The sequence below is a fragment of the Macaca mulatta genome, chromosome 16, assembly GCF_049350105.2.
Source record: "Macaca mulatta isolate MMU2019108-1 chromosome 16, T2T-MMU8v2.0, whole genome shotgun sequence".
NCBI lineage: Eukaryota > Metazoa > Chordata > Mammalia > Primates > Cercopithecidae > Macaca > Macaca mulatta.
The window spans coordinates 61,390,699-61,405,235 of record NC_133421.1 but is presented as its reverse complement, the minus strand read 5'-3'; the positions used below and the strand labels follow the sequence as shown (position 1 = coordinate 61,405,235).

Sequence of the window (14,537 nt, the reverse complement as noted above, 5' to 3'; positions counted from 1 at the left end):
TGGTCATTAATGGGGGAAACCGCAGGTTTAGAAGCATTTTACATACAAATTCAAATTAAACAGATTATCCTAAAACCAACTCCCCTCCCTTTTTCTGTCCAAAGTCTGTTTAAATTTAAACAATCCAGGGTTTATAATCGAATAAATGCTAAAAATCATTTCAGCGGGTCTAGCTGCATAGACACCATCCTCTAAGTTTTGGTCCTGCAATCAGCGGGTGTTTGGAAGCAAAAAACAAAATAAAAATTCAGCCCGGGTTTCTCAGGTCCCCTGAAATAACCCCGTCTTTCAAGTTGACCTACCAATGCCCAAATTGAGGAAACGAAATAACCTCTCCCCACATATTTTTCCCCCTCTCTCTATGTGCTGCGGAGATGGTTCCAGGCTGCTAGCGGCGGCTCAGAGAGCGGGCGGAGAGGCGCGGAGGAAGCCCCGGGCGTGGCTCGGCCAGGCTCCGAGAGCGGCCGGGATGCGGCCACACCAGCCTGGTAAACTCGCACTGCTCAGGATCTTGCTCCCGGACTCATTCCCTTCCCCACCCCCCATTTTAAAGTTTTATTTCGGTAGTCTGTGTCAATTTAGAACGAGATAAATTAAGACAAAGGAAAGTAAAATAAATCGAAATAAAATAAAAGAATAGCTCTTGCCGAAAATGTTTGCCGTGCAAGCAAGAAGCTGTGAGCGCCCTAGCTGGAGGCTGCTCTGCACCGACTGAGAGGCCTCTACTCCAGGGCCTGGCCTCTACCCAACGCCACCCAAGAAGCCAGAGTGGATTTGGGTGTTCATTTTCCCTTTCTTTCCACTATTCCTTCATATGGGGCCTAGCAGCTTGGATTTCAGCTCCGTGTTTGTGCCTGGGCTGCAGCCCAGATCCAGATCCTGCAGCTTGGTTTCCAGGCCTGAATGAGGAAGCGGGTTTGTGAAATTGTGAGGTTTTTGTTTTGTTGTTTTGTGAGCATGTGTGACTAAGCATGTGGGCTCCTGAATGCGTTTACTTGGGGGCAAATGTGAATCTGTGTTTATAAGCCAATGTGTGAATGTACGTTGGTATCAATGTGTCTGCGATTGTGAATGTTTACTGGTGAGCGTGTGGGAACATGAATGCATATGTTCTGGGCGTGGATTTGGTGTTATGTGAATGCCTGTATGTTTATTTGTTAACATATGGATAGGAGTGTTTGTGACTGTGACAGTGTGTATCTGATGTCAGCCTGTAACACATGTGACAGTGCATCATATAAGTCAATATGTGTAAAAGCGTGTAAAGGGAATGCATGAGTGCAATATCGGGGTTCACTAGTTGGCAGCCCCCCAGAGCAGGAGGCACCACCAAGAAAAAGAACAAACTCAGCACAGAAATGAACCTGCATCAGAAGTCAGAGCCAAGGGGCTCTGGGAAGCTTACTCATCGCTAACGCTGAGCCCCTTCCCAGCTTTAGGAAGACACAGAAGATAAGGCATCTGTTTATTTTTAATTGGGTTTTATTTTTCCATCCTTTAGATACACATAGAACGTAAAAGGGAGCACAGGGCCGGGGGATGGGGAGCAAGGAGCAGCAGCCAGGTGCTTGGGGAACACGCGAGTGGTAGGTTTTGGGGCTCCCTAAGGCCCCTTGGTGCCACTACTGGGAAGGCGGAGGCTCAGGAGGGCAGGCAACCACAGGGTTAGTCCAGACCCACAGTCCACAATGACAGCATTAAAGAGGGCTTACAAAACAGCAAGATTTTACAAAGACCTTACAATAGCAACATAGAAAAGGGGAGGTAAATTCCAGAAAGCTACAGAACAGGTAGATAATGTCCTTCTCATATTGTACAAAAAAACCAAACCTGACAGACTTTCCTATAGGTAGTATTTTTTCAGTGTTGAAAAACCAAAATTTCACCTTTCTCCTTAAAAAATGTTTTTTAACTCCTTTCATTTAAATAGTTTTTTTTTTTTTTTTTTTTTTTTTTTTTGTAACTTCCCTATTTGATTTGAGTTTCCTGATTCAGCTCCCAGAGCTGGGCTTCTATTCCTCTCCCTTTCTCATGTCTCTTCCTCTGCCCTTTCTCCGTCCCTCACTCTTCCTCTTCCTCCTCTGCTTCAGCCTTGTCCTGGCTGGTGGTCCAGGGACCAGCGGTCTTGTTCTCCTTTTTCCACTTCATGCGCCGGTTCTGAAACCAAATCTTGATCTGTCTTTCCGTGAGGCAGAGCGCGTGCGCGATCTCGATGCGCCGCCGCCGAGTCAGGTAGCGATTGTAGTGAAATTCTTTCTCCAGCTCCAGGGTCTGGTAGCGAGTGTAGGTCTGGCGGCCTCGTTTGCGGTCAGTTCCTGTGCACAGCATTTAGAGGAAAATCAGTGAGTAAAATCAGTGAGTACGGAAAATGCCAAGATAGTGCCCACCTCTCTTTTAGACCCTGTATGTGATTTGAAGTCGATGGGTGAAGAAGCCCATTTTCCCACTAAACCAAATTCTGGCTTTCCATACCCCAACCCTTACTCCAGCTGCAGTTTCCCCTAATTGCAGAATTTTCTACAGGCTTCTCAAGGCAAACATTCCCATTTTCCATCCAATAAGTCTTTTTCAGCCTGGAGCTTCTGAACCCAGGAAAGTAACCTGCTGGCTCTTAAACAGCTCTGCCCCTAAGGGGTGCAAGTGGGATGAGGGGAGGTTAAATCTCCTTTCACTCTCTGGGATCAAGGACCCTAAACCCCCTCTTTTGAATGCTGATCTGATGGTCTTTCAAGTAGAGACCAACAGAAACCATGCAAGTGACCCTGGAGTGGGGTGCCAGGCCTGGCTTGAGAGCATTTCCCAAGAAGAAAAGGAGACAAAGGGGCCCCAAAGGCCCAGTCTCCCCAACTCATCCCCAGCATGTTGTGGAATGAGAAGGTAAGAATTTGTAGATTTCCTTGGAGCAAACAGTTGGTCTGACAGCAGTGACCCTCTGATGATTCTTTTCCAGTGAGTGGCTAAGCTTCAGCCAGGGCCAGGCTGTCCTGCTTGCCTGCTTGCCTAGACAGCCCAGCTCTTTAAAGCAATCTTTGGGCCTCCAGGAAGGCACAGGGGAAGAGGAGAGACAGTAGCCTGGGATAGGATGGAACATGGAGTATCTGGGTGGTGGGGCTGAAGGGTAGAGGGGAACTTCTGCCTTAGGCCCAGAACCCTGAGGAGACTGAAAGAGGTGCTGATGTCAGCCCTCCTGGGAAGGAGTCAGGGGAGGAGGGGCTAGGGGCCCTAGTTTCAAGTCAGATAAAAGCCAAGCTGAAATGCTTATGAGAAGAAAAAGTGGGGCTTTGATAAATCAACTGGAAAGGCAGTTAAACTATGGAGCAGGTAAAGGGGTCTATAACCACCAATACTGATGGTGTGAGAGCTGGGCTCCTTCTGGCCCCTGATCATCACTGGGTTGTGTGCCTCTGACCATGAGTCTTGGGTCTTCTGGACTTTGGGGCTAGTTCCCACGTTCATCTGCTTTGAAACAGTGCAGAAAAGGATGTCTGGGTCAGACTTGGCAGGGACTCCATGGAACCTCAGCCTCTTGGGGTTCCTGTAGCAGCTGGCTGGGTGAACTGCACTCCCTAAGTTTTTATTTGGCTCCAGGGAGTCCTAGCCCCTTCCCCAAGAAGAGAGCCACTTATCTGGATTGACACCTCCAAACTTGGCCAGTTCTTTAGGGGTTCCTAGGAGCCCTAGGAAGAGCACCTGAGGAAACCAGCTGCACTCCCATGAAGCCTCTGCCCCTTTCTAGCTCTCCTGTTCCACTCCCCCACCCAAGTTCACTGGGATCAGGAGGCTCATCTCCCTCGGCCTCAGCCCCCTCCCTCCACCTGCCTCTCTAGCTCTGTGTCCCTGGCTGGGTCCTTTTCTCCTCCCGCCAGGCCTCTAGAGCCCACCTCTAATTGTCCTGATGGGAATAATCGGGGAGCGGGGTTGGCTGGAAAGGAAGGGGGAGGGGAGAATTGCTTAGCGCTATGGCCCCCTCCCCCATACCTTATCCGAGCTGGGGCAGTGGGACACACCCAGGGCTGAGATCCTTAGCTGGGAAGGGGGGAGAAGGGGGGAGACCCTAATAGCTATTCTCTGCAAACACCGGCCTTCCTCCGCAAGACAAACGGCCTCGTCTCTAGCCCGTGCCGGCGCTGCTGATAAATATTTAAAGCTAAAAGGCCGAGAGGAAGGGTGGGGGCGGGCTGGGGGCTCGCAGCGCCGTGGTGTCGGCGAAGAGAGATCCGCCGGGAAGCAGAGCAAGCCTGAGAGCACCGAGCAAATATGGGGGCGGGGACGGCCTGCTGGGTCGCGGCCCAGTGGGTGCAGCCTTCCAGGCCGACCTCCGGCTGGAGAGCACTCTGGACGCGGAAAGGGGCGCCCTGCCGGGAAGGGGGCGCCTTCCGGGTAATGTGCCCCGGCCCCTGGGGCTCGGGACAGCTCGGTGCGCGGCGTTACCTGAGCTTCGCATCCAGGGGTAGATCCGGAAGTTACTCTCGGCCGCCAAGTCCGAGTCCCTCTGCTCCTTGGCGCCCGCCGCCTTGGCGGAGTCGCCGGGACACACCCCGGAGAGGTTCTGCTCAAAGGGCGCGCAGTGCATGTTGAAGGAACTCGGCTCGAGCCCGTAGCCGGCCGCGTAGACGCCGGCCGCGCTCTGGCCCGCCATGCCCCCCCCGCCGGGGTACAAGCCCTGCATCGAGGCGGCGAAGGAAGCGCCCGAACCCGCTCCATAGCCCGGGCGCTGGGGGTTGGAAGCAAACGCACAAGAAGTTTGTTCGGGGAAGGCTCCGGTAGCGAAAACCGAACTTGAGGCTGGATATTTAGAAAATAAAGCATTCGCATAATACAATGAACTCATAATTTGGCCGGATGATTTGTAGGCAGGGACGTTTTAGTGTCGGTTTTACGAGATTCCTTGATATATTACAGAATTAGAGTCCAGATTTACACCAAAAAGGACCCCCTTTTTCCTCTCCGGACCACGTGACCCCCGCCCACGTGACGTCCCCTCCGCCAATGGCCGGGCCGCCTCCCCACGGCTCCCGGTAATACGGAAAAATTGTGTGGCGTTGGATTTATAAAATATGATCAATAATGAATGGGATAGCCGAACCCTGTGGATTGGGGCTAGGGGCTCAAGGGCCGCTGCCGACTCCCGCGGGCTGGAGGCAGCTTGCAGGCGAGATTTGGGGAGGAAGAGATTGAGTGGAAGGGAAAATAACCTCGGGGCGATCCGTATTGTCACCCCCCCCACCCATCCTCTTCAGCCCGTTACCCAGCGAGAGACAAATGCAGGGATTGAATGCATGCAACTGGGTGGGTGGGTGCTTGGGGCAGGTCTGTTCTTTATTAATCCGGGCCAATTGTGCACGGCAAGGCCTTTTGGGGAAGTTGGTCCGGTTCTCCCAAGACGAGGAATGAGGCGAGCCTGGCTCACGGCTCTGTCTCTCTTGGTGCCCCAGATATGCGGGCGGAGATGGAGCAAGGCTTCCTAGGTGCTCCTAGGGCACAGGATCCAGTCCACCGGCCTTGAACGCTGCGGTTTCTGGTGGCAAAAAATAAATAAATAAATAAAAAGGTTTGAAAGTAAAAGAAAGAAAGGGGTTGGGTGGGTGGGGAGAGAAAGGAAGGGTGGAGGGTAGTCCGGGCGCGCTGCTCTCCCGGTTCCCGGAGGCGGATGCCTCAGTGGAGCGTGACTACCAGAGAAGCAGAGGCAGCCAAGGAAGGAAGGCAGCCAGCCATGGCCTCAGAACAGAGAGAAGGTGGCCAAGTCCCAGAGAGGAAGAGGCAGGGAAGAGCGGTCTCCCTTCTTCTGCTCCCCCAACAACAAGAGTCCAAGAGGAAAAAAAAGTATGCTCAGCAGGCCTGCACTCCTCCTTTATGCCTGCCACCCCCCCACCTCCCCCCCCACCCCCGAAACACACACACTCGGGAGGACACACAGCAAAACAAAGAGGGAGGTGGCGGGGGACACAGCCACCAGCCCAGCCGCATGTCTCCAGCGTGGCCTGGGCGCCCTGGTCTCCCGGGCAGGGCAGCCTCGGAACGCGAGAGGAGGGGGTTTCTCTTGGCTCCCCTCCCTCGTTTTTCTCTCCTCCAATCAGGCGCAGCCGCCTCCTTCACCCCCAGCGCCCCTGGGCCGAAGGACTCGCACCACCTGCCTCCAGCCCCCGCCCCCTCCTCTCTGCGGCCTAGCCTCAGCAGGCGCAGGAGCCCTGTGACAGGCTCCCCACAGGTTCTGCAAGGCACCCGGGAGCAAATGAGGAGCTCTGGCCGGGCCAGTCTCGGTTTCTCGCTTGTAAACTTTATTGTAACTCTTCCGCCCTTTTCAGGCGCAGACAACAGAACAAAGTATAGAGGAACAACAAAATATATAATTAGCCCTCCCTCCCCCCCATAAAGCAATTCACGGATACAGGATACATTCTCTTCACAGTAAACCTAAGAACACTTGTAACAATTGCCCACAGCGCGCATGCTAACTAAAGTAACCTCTTTTGAGAAACACTTAAGACAAAATTGTCAAACCAAAGGGGGTGGGTGGAGAGGAAAAGAGAGAAGCCAGAGAGAAAGCCAGCGAGCTGGGGGGTGCAGCGAGGAGAGAGGATTGGGAGGGGAAATGAGGACGCAGCGAGAGAGAGAGAGAGAGAGAGAGAGAGAGAGAGACAGAGAGAGAGAGACAGAGAGAGAGAAGGGAGACAGAAAGAATTACGGCGTGAATAGGCAGTTTCATGTTGTTGGGAGAACTTAGCAGAAATCGGTACCTCGGTCATTACAAAGAAGCACGTTCAAAGGAAAAAAAGACCATTGCACAAGGAGGCTTTTTACATGGGGTGGGAAGGGGCATGGGGGGCTCAGCCGAGCCTTGGCCTCTCAGCCTCACAAGGCGAGGGGGTCCTTGCTTAAATCCTTTTCTTTCCCCCCCGGCCCCCAAGAGAAGGGAAGGAGATCCACGGTAGCTCACACACAGAAGCTATTACGAGATACTACCACTAGCGGGGACTAGCGCGGCGGGGGACTCTGCGGTGGGAGGCCGGGCTCCTGGCCCCGCTAGCGGGGCGAGAGCTCTCTCCGGCAGGGGCGCGCGGCGGCGGCGCGGCCGGGACCCGCGGACGTGCGGGCGGCCGCGGCCCTGGCAGTCCCAGCTGGAGCCTACTTCTTGTCCCCCTTCTGCGCGTCGCCCTCGTCCGCCGCCTCTGGGGCCCGCTCCAGCTTCTGTTTCTCCAGCTCCTCCTGCTCGCATTTGCTACTGGGGAACTTGTCTTTGTTGTTCTCTTTTTTCCACTTCATCCTCCGGTTCTGGAACCAGATTTTGACCTGTCTCTCTGTCAGTCCCAGCGCGTGCGATACCTCGATTCGCCGCTTGCGAGTCAGATAGGGATTAAATAGGAACTCCTTCTCCAGCTCCAGGGTCTGGTAGCGGCTGTAGGTCTGTCGGCCTCGCCTGCGTCCGGCGGCTGCTGGGAATGGGGGAAAGAGCGAGACAGAGGGGAGGGAGGGTGGGGGAGGGGGCAGAGACGGAGAAGGATGGAAGATTCGTGAACGAGCCTAGGAGACCAGTATAATAAGGGCAGGGGACCGTCTACCCCGTGCGGGGGCGGGGGGCGCGAGAAGGCCGCGGTCAGCGGAGGAGGAGGGGCGAGGGGGATCAGACACCAGTGAATCTAAGGGAGCCAGAAAGGGGAGCCCCCTCCCCTGGTACCCAGCACCAGAGTTGGGTAGGAGGTGGTTCAGATCTATTAAAAGTGCCATAAACTTTAGGAGGAAGGATGTGAAGGAGGGGGGAAAATAAGAATAAAAAAGCCGGGTGGGGACGAATGAACCCACCTTGAAAATTCCCCAGAGCCTCTGCCCCAGAAGAAAAGTTTCTTCAGGGTAATTAAACTATAAAGCAATTGAGAAGTGCAAAAGTTGAGCGCCCCCACTCCCACCACCCTCTCTTCACTACCCCCCATAAAACAGTAAACGGGGAAAAAAAAAAAGGAGAGGAAGAAGAAGAAAAGTAAGGCAGGGTGAGGGGTTTATAGATTCAGGAAATGTTTCTAAGCGACCCCCTTCAAGGGAAAGAAAAAAGAAAGAAAGAAGAAAGAAAGGGAAAAAGCGGCAGGCGATCGGGACGGAGCCGGCAAGTCTTCCAGAAGCTGGAGGAAATGCGCCCTGGCCTGCCCGGCCCCCTGCCCGGCCTTGGGCCCTCCCGGCCCCCTCCTGCCCCTGCCGGCCCCGAGGCGAGCTCACCTTGCGGGCGCATCCAGGGGAAGAGCTGTGTGGGCGACGGACTCTGCTCGGAGCCCTCGGCCTCCTCGCCCAGGCCGCTGGCGGCGGCAAGCTTGCAGTCTGCGTACTGCACCAGGTCTGGATCCTGCGCACCGAATAGGCTCTGGCGTTGCAGCGGGTCGTAGCCGTAGAAATTGCCGGGGTCCCCGTGGCACGCCACGGCGCACGGGTTCTGCTGGTAGGGAGCCGTGGACAGCGACGACGGCCCGTGGTAGAACTCCTGGATTTGCGAAGGGTGCTGGAAGCTGCCGCCGCTGCTGGGACCGTACACCACGGTGGGTCGGCCGCCCAAGTCCTGGGCGAAGCCGCAGTCATAATAATTGGGGCGCAGGGACTCCCCGGTTTTGTATTTGGAGAACAGTGAGTTGACGAAATAAGAGCTCATTTTATTGAATTTTGAGGCGGCGGCGGCGGCGGAGGCTGTAGTTGGGGGCTGTTGGGGAGGGGGTGGGGAGGGGGAAAGGGAGGGAGAGAGAAAAAAAAACGCGGATTCGCCGGCTTCTAGTCACCCTCGCCAGGAAAGGAGAGGGAAAGAGAGGAGGAAAAAAAAGAAAAGAAAAGAAAAGAAAGAAAAGGCGAAGAAGATCTCGAAGTCGCCACACTTTTTGTGATTTCCAGGAATAGAAAAGGACAGAGAAGCCTCCAAAAGTCTAAGCTTGCATGGCAGCCGCGGCTCGCTCGCCCTCCCCCCACCCCCCACCCCCCAAACAAAAATATACCGCCACTTAAAGAGGTCCTCGCTTTACATTTCGAAGAAGGGATGCCAGTTCATAAACAGTTTTCGGTGATTTACTTCCCTGCAAATGAGTTGTTTCATATTTTGCACTGTCTTTTCATGATCATTTGCATCCATTAGAGACCCCGCATCCTATTGGCTTCTTCGTACTCCTCCCGGACAGAACGCAGAGCGAGGGTGAGAGCGAGAGAGAGCAAGCGAGAGAGAGAGCTAGAGCGAGAGAGCGCCAGGGAGTGAGGAGAGAGCGGAAAAAAAAAAAAGGAGGGGAAGAAAAAAACAACCAGGGAGAGAGAAGGGGAGAGGGGGAGAGAGAGGGGGAGAGGGAGAGAGGGTGAGAGAGAATGAATACGGATTAAATCTGTTTAACTACCTACATTAATGAGATATCTCTCGCCTCACAACAAATCAAATACCTTCGCAGACCACCCCCAAAGACTGATGTGGGGGAGTCACGGAAAAAAACACGCACACACACATACACAACGCGCCAGGCGTAGGCACGCTGTTAATTTCGCGATTTTAACGAGGCAATTGGAGTCTTTCTAAATGTCAGGGTCGCTTCGGAAAAATGTAAAAGAACACGGTTTAATTGCGCCGAGTTTTAAAAGGTCCTATAAATGTAATTGGTATTTTAATACAAGTTATCAAATCATACAGCTTCCTCTCCTAAACATATTTTCAAACAAACGAGGTAGTCATATTTAAAGCTTTAATGATCAATTTCCTTATTATTGATAAAGGTTTAACTATCGTGTGGAGGGAATTGGCTGGGTAACCGGCCCCCCAAAAAACGGCTGTAAACTCTTTAACAAACTATAAAACGCAATAAAGCCGGAGTCTGTTGTTGTTTATGCCGCAGCGCATAAAAGCTGTTAGCATTTTACGAGTTCTTTCCTCTACAGCTATAAAACTGCAGCTTCGATCGCCCCCGCCGCCCGACTGCAGCACGGTGGGGGTGACGAAGCCGAAATGAGAATGATTATGGGGATTTTTTTCGGCACAAACGGTGACTTTTCTGAGATTTTCATCTCCTTCTATCCTGGCAAGCACCTGCCCCCACCCCTTCTCTGGAGCCCCCAAAAGGTCCCCTCTCTGCCCTGCCCTCTCTGCCCTGCCCTGGCCAGTCACAAAACTTCCTCTCATTAAACAAATAAGCAAAGATTTTCTGTGAAACAGGGATCTGGGAGATCTTAAGAAGGGAACGGGAGGGAAGAAGAAACTTTCTGGTTAATGAGCAGTGGTTGAAGCACAGAGCAAAGTTCGAGCTGCCACTGCCGATTCTGCAGGTTTGTGCAATCTCTGCTTGCTGAAAAGGGGGTCTCCCGAAGGCCCTTCAGCCCAGTCAGCACTTTTGAGGGCAGACTTTGCATGAGGGGAGAGGGCCTGATGCCATCAGAGGGATGAAGCCCCACTGGGCTACCCCACAACTGCACCTCAGGACCCAGTAGCCAAGCCCAATTATTAGCAGCTCCCAACCTTCTCAGGCCGACCCCCACACCTTCTGCAGTGCCCTAGGGTGAGAGGGCACCACTGAGCCCATCAACGCATCAAAAGGAAAGAAGGTTCGGTATCAGACCCTGGCACCTGGCCTTGGTGTCTGCTGTCCTATGCTCTCAGCCGCCCTAGGCAGTGCCTGAAGAGTATGTGTTTGGGAGGCATCTATTAGTCCTCAGTGTCCCCAAGACCTTTTGAGCCAGTCACCACTTAAACTGACTTCGGTGTGGGATTCAGATAGAGTAAGGTTTCTAAGTCCCCCATTTTCTCTCCTTTCCCCTTGGGGAGCCTCTGGTTAAACCTGGCTCTCCCTGCAGACCTGGGGACCAGAGGCCTGAACACGGAAAGCTGGAACAAGCTGACTGGGTGCCACACTCTGTGGCCACTGCATTCCCTGCCTACCGGGCCTCACGATGATGGTGGCCAGGCTTTAGAAGGCCTCAGTCTGAGGGTCAGAACCAATAGCCTCCTGTAGCAGCAGATTGGTAAGGAAGAGGAAGGAGAGAAAGAAAGAAAATTTTGAGCAACAGAAGTGGAGGCTTTACAAATACATTCAATCCATTGTTTATTCAGGAAACAGTGGTTTGTTTTTCGACGGGCACCTTTTGGGGACCCCATACACCCCAACATTTGTAAAAATGAAACTCACTTTTCCAAAGGGAACCTTACCAGTGAGGTCATTTAGTTCTTCAAAAGTGAACCCAGAGAATGAGAGAGGGGCTAGAAGGGGGAGAGAGGTAAAGGAAAGGAGGAGTGGAGAGAACCAGGGCTTTGAATTTTCAGCGCGTGGCTGAGGGGACCGTGAGGCAACGGAGGGCCGAGTTAAGTTGTTGCGGAAGCAAACATTTTTATCAAGTGCAGAGGATTTTATGGTCATTATTTGAAAACTCACCGGCGAGGTACAAATTCAATGGCTTGTTCTAAATCATCTCCACACCGTGCCAGAAATTCCTGATGGAAGGAAAATGTTTCTATTATGGGGGGGGGGGACCAGAAAGAGCGAGGAGACAATTTATAAACACCCAGCGGAGGGCAGATTTATTAGAGAAATTCAAGTTGAGGAGAAACTCCGCTTACCTCCTTACATTGAGTCTTGGTGGGGGAGAGGAGATGTTGCAGCTGGGGTGATTTTGAAGGGGAGGGTGTATCTATTGCTGGCGCAGGTTTGTCGGATGGAAGGCAGGGATCCGGCGGGGCCGGGAGGACATAGGAGATTTGGAATGCAAGGGGCTGTGGACAGTCACCAGGGTGCGGGTCTCAAAACGAAAGTGCCCGGAGTCCAGACCTCCAGCTGCTCAATGAGGAAAGGACCGGCGCCCCCAGGTTTGCCTGCGGCCAGGGCCAAGGCGCGCGGAAGCCGCAACTCTCACCTGGAAGCCGAGGAACCCAGGGAGAACCGAGCTCCAGCGTCCTGACGCCGCGCCCGCCTTTGCGCCCATGGGAAAACGCTCATTCTTTGGGGCCGCGCAAAGCATCCAGAGGCGATATCCGAGCTTTCCCGCACCCCGCTGCCCTGGGGAGCCCCTGCCCCTTGCCTAGATCGCCCTGTGCGAGCCCAGCCCAGCCCCGGACTCATACAAAGGCTTGCGCCCAGAGCTTGCACACCAGAGCTTGCGCCGGTGCGAAGCCGCCCTGCCGGCTCCGAGCACCTCCGAATCCCCACAAAAGCTATGGCTCCATTCCCCCACACAAATTGGGGGGTCTCGGGCTGGCTTATGCGATTGATTTTCTCTCTAGCTGGTGGGCAGCCCGCCTCAGGGCAGCTTCCTCTCCATCCTACCTTCTTTTGCCGACTCGCCCCTCTCACCTGACCTGCTCACCCGCATCCAAGGACATTCCTTTCGCCTCCCTTCACTGAAAATCTCGTTTTTTCGAATCAATTCTTCTTTTGGATTTGGACCCATTATTCCTATTATTACTATTATTCCCCGTTTTCACGCATTTGTTGCCCCACGGAACACAGCAACTGGGTGAGAAGCACTGAGCCCTCCTCGTGGGGAAAATTCAGAAATTGACCATTTGAGAAGATGGGGAACACTACTATAACTGAAATCTATAAAATGGGGGTAAGGCCATAAAGAGCCCTATTTTTTTTTATTGGGGGCAAATTATTCATGACTTTTGGTAGCACTCAGTTCCTGGATTCAGGGCCGACCAAGGCGCGGTGCGGGGCGCAGACATCCTGAGCCGCCGCTCCCGGGAGTTTCACATGGAGCAAGGGTGCCATCTAGCGGCTCCTTTGCGAAAAGGCGCCGCAGCCACCGGCTCCACCAGTTTTCTGGGAGAGTAGCCGCAGAAGCGGCCAGCAGGAAAAACTTTCAAAACTAGCAGGAAAAGGGGAGGGATAGGTAGCGGGCGTCGGGATCAGGAAACGGTGCATGAAATTGTGTAGATAAGCTAAAAAACAGAAAAAAAAAAAAAAAAGAAAAAACACCACACAGAGGAGGAAAACAAAAGAAGCCCTAAGCTTTTTTCTTTCTACGTACACCTTCCACCCCTGTCCCTAATTTCTAGTGGAGACCACAAACCAGTGCGCCCTTTGTGGCCTGTAAAAAGGGGGACCGCGCACTTTTCAAACTTCACACGACTGTTTCAAATCCTGAGGAGAAACAATTGGGCTTTTTGTCGTCGGGGGAGAGGAGGCCTGACAGGATGGGACGAGACTGTAAAAGAATCAAGAGGCTGCCCGCGCCCAGACGTCTGGCCCCGCCGGACCTGCGTGTGTGTGTGTGTGTGTGTGTGTGTGTGTGTGTGTGTGCGCGCGCGCGCGCGCGCAGGAGACTCCTCGTTTCGGACGCCTGATTTTGGAGGGGGTGTGAAGAACAAAGACAAGAGTCCCAATTGCAATCTCTGAAGCATTTGAGACAACAGAGTGTTCTTCCCCGGCTTCCCTCCTCTCCCTCTCTGACCCCAGCCCCCTCATCCCCAGCCTCGGAAACCCGGAGTCCCGCGTTCTGGGTGTGTGAGGGTGAAGGCTGCCGGAGCGCGGCCCTCCCATTCCCCCGCCCGGCCGGCAGCCCCGGCCCAGCTGCGGCTCTCTCAGCTCCGGAAAGTTTCCCCTCGCTGTTTGCTTTGCTGCTGTTTAGTTTCTTAACCTTCAGAAATTTATACGCTATAAACTTTTATAGCGGTCATATTCTTTTATTGCTGCGCACACGGCATTGAATTCCTCTCCCGGCTTCTCTCTGCCTCGCACTCTGGCGGTCTCCCTCTCTGAATCTCTCTTTTATGACAACTGATTTCCCCATCTCCAGCTTCCGAGCCTCCGCATCTTCGCCTTTGTTTGTCTTTAAAGAAGCAGCCCTGGGCTGGGGACCCAGACGCTGCTGGCAGAGGCCCCTCCAAGCGCCCTCGCCCCTACCACGCAGCACTGCCCTCTGTTCCCCTCTGTTCCCGCCTCGCTGAGCGTTTGCTTTAGGCAGAAACCGACGTTCTGTGTTTGCTGTCAGCACTGGCTGGGCCTGGGTAGCCCAGGATGGGGCAGGAGCCTGGTCTACACCCGCAGTAAAGTCAGATTCATTTTGTATCCCCAGTGAAACCCTCCTTGGAGGGTGCCTGTCCGGGCCTGCCTGACGCCGAGTTCCGCTTTCTCCTGCCTCCTGCCCTCACTCGGATCAGTTTGTCCTTTCGTTGGAGGAGGGTAGGCCTGGCCTTTTCACTTGCAGGCTCCCTTCACTCGGCCATGCTTTGTTCCCAACTCTACCCCAACCCGCAGGGTCTCCGCGGGCCGCAGTGTTGTCGGCTTGGGTTGGGGAGAGGCTCCTGCGGAAGGCCGGCTCGGGAGCGCCGGCCCGGCCGAAGTGGAATCCCAAGGCCTGGATGAGAAGCGCAGGCTGCCCAAAACTGCGGTCTTCATGAGAGGCTCTGGCGAAATCCCTCCGTCTGAGAGGGACAAAAAGGTGCCTCTTGAAACTGAGTTTAATTCTGGGGTCCTTTTGGGAGGTGAATTTTTCTACTAACACATTTCTGCTTCACACTCAATGCCCTCTCCACCCTTTGCAGAGGTGCTTACCCAGGTTTCAGCCCCTACCAACCCAACCCAGCTCAGACCAAGGCTGCT

At 53.8% G+C, this 14,537-nt stretch overlaps 3 protein-coding genes across 5 annotated transcripts in view; all 3 read right to left on the bottom strand.

Moving 5' to 3' along the window:
* Positions 1-1,464: 1,464 nt before the first annotated feature.
* HOXB7 (homeobox B7) lies at positions 1,465-5,518 on the bottom strand. The gene is made up of 2 exons (XM_001088822.4): positions 4,432-5,518; positions 1,465-2,315 (listed from the first exon to the last, which is right to left on the bottom strand). The coding sequence occupies exons 1-2, from the start codon at positions 4,829-4,831 to the stop codon at positions 2,062-2,064; spliced, it is 654 nt and encodes a 217-aa protein (XP_001088822.3). The 5' UTR covers positions 4,832-5,518; the 3' UTR covers positions 1,465-2,061.
* Positions 5,390-14,537, bottom strand: part of LOC114673140 (uncharacterized) — a 35,354-nt gene continuing 26,206 nt past the window's right edge. For 2 of the 3 annotated variants that reach the window (XM_077971292.1, XM_028836400.2), the window contains one exon: positions 5,390-5,518. In XM_077971292.1, coding sequence (XP_077827418.1) covers positions 5,407-5,518 — 112 coding nt within the window. In that variant the 3' untranslated portion in view covers positions 5,390-5,406. Of the gene's footprint in view, positions 5,519-9,062; positions 9,194-14,537 lie in introns of those variants that run through there. The other variant, XM_077971293.1, reaches the window with a different exon arrangement.
* On the bottom strand, positions 7,126-8,632 carry HOXB8 (homeobox B8). The gene is made up of 2 exons (NM_001190887.1): positions 8,209-8,632; positions 7,126-7,433 (listed from the first exon to the last, which is right to left on the bottom strand). The coding sequence occupies exons 1-2, from the start codon at positions 8,630-8,632 to the stop codon at positions 7,126-7,128; spliced, it is 732 nt and encodes a 243-aa protein (NP_001177816.1).

Excerpts from the sequence above, each read along its gene's own strand:
- HOXB7 (XM_001088822.4), bottom strand. The coding sequence starts at position 4,831 with ATGAGTTCATTGTATTATGCGAATGCTTTATTTTCTAAATATCCAGCC. Across the intron at positions 2,316-4,431 it reads CCCCTGGATGCGAAGCTCAG|GAACTGACCGCAAACGAGGC; the intron begins GTAACGCCGCGC and ends TGCTGTGCACAG.
- HOXB8 (NM_001190887.1), bottom strand. The coding sequence starts at position 8,632 with ATGAGCTCTTATTTCGTCAACTCACTGTTCTCCAAATACAAAACCGGG. Across the intron at positions 7,434-8,208 it reads CCCCTGGATGCGCCCGCAAG|CAGCCGCCGGACGCAGGCGA; the intron begins GTGAGCTCGCCT and ends CCCCATTCCCAG.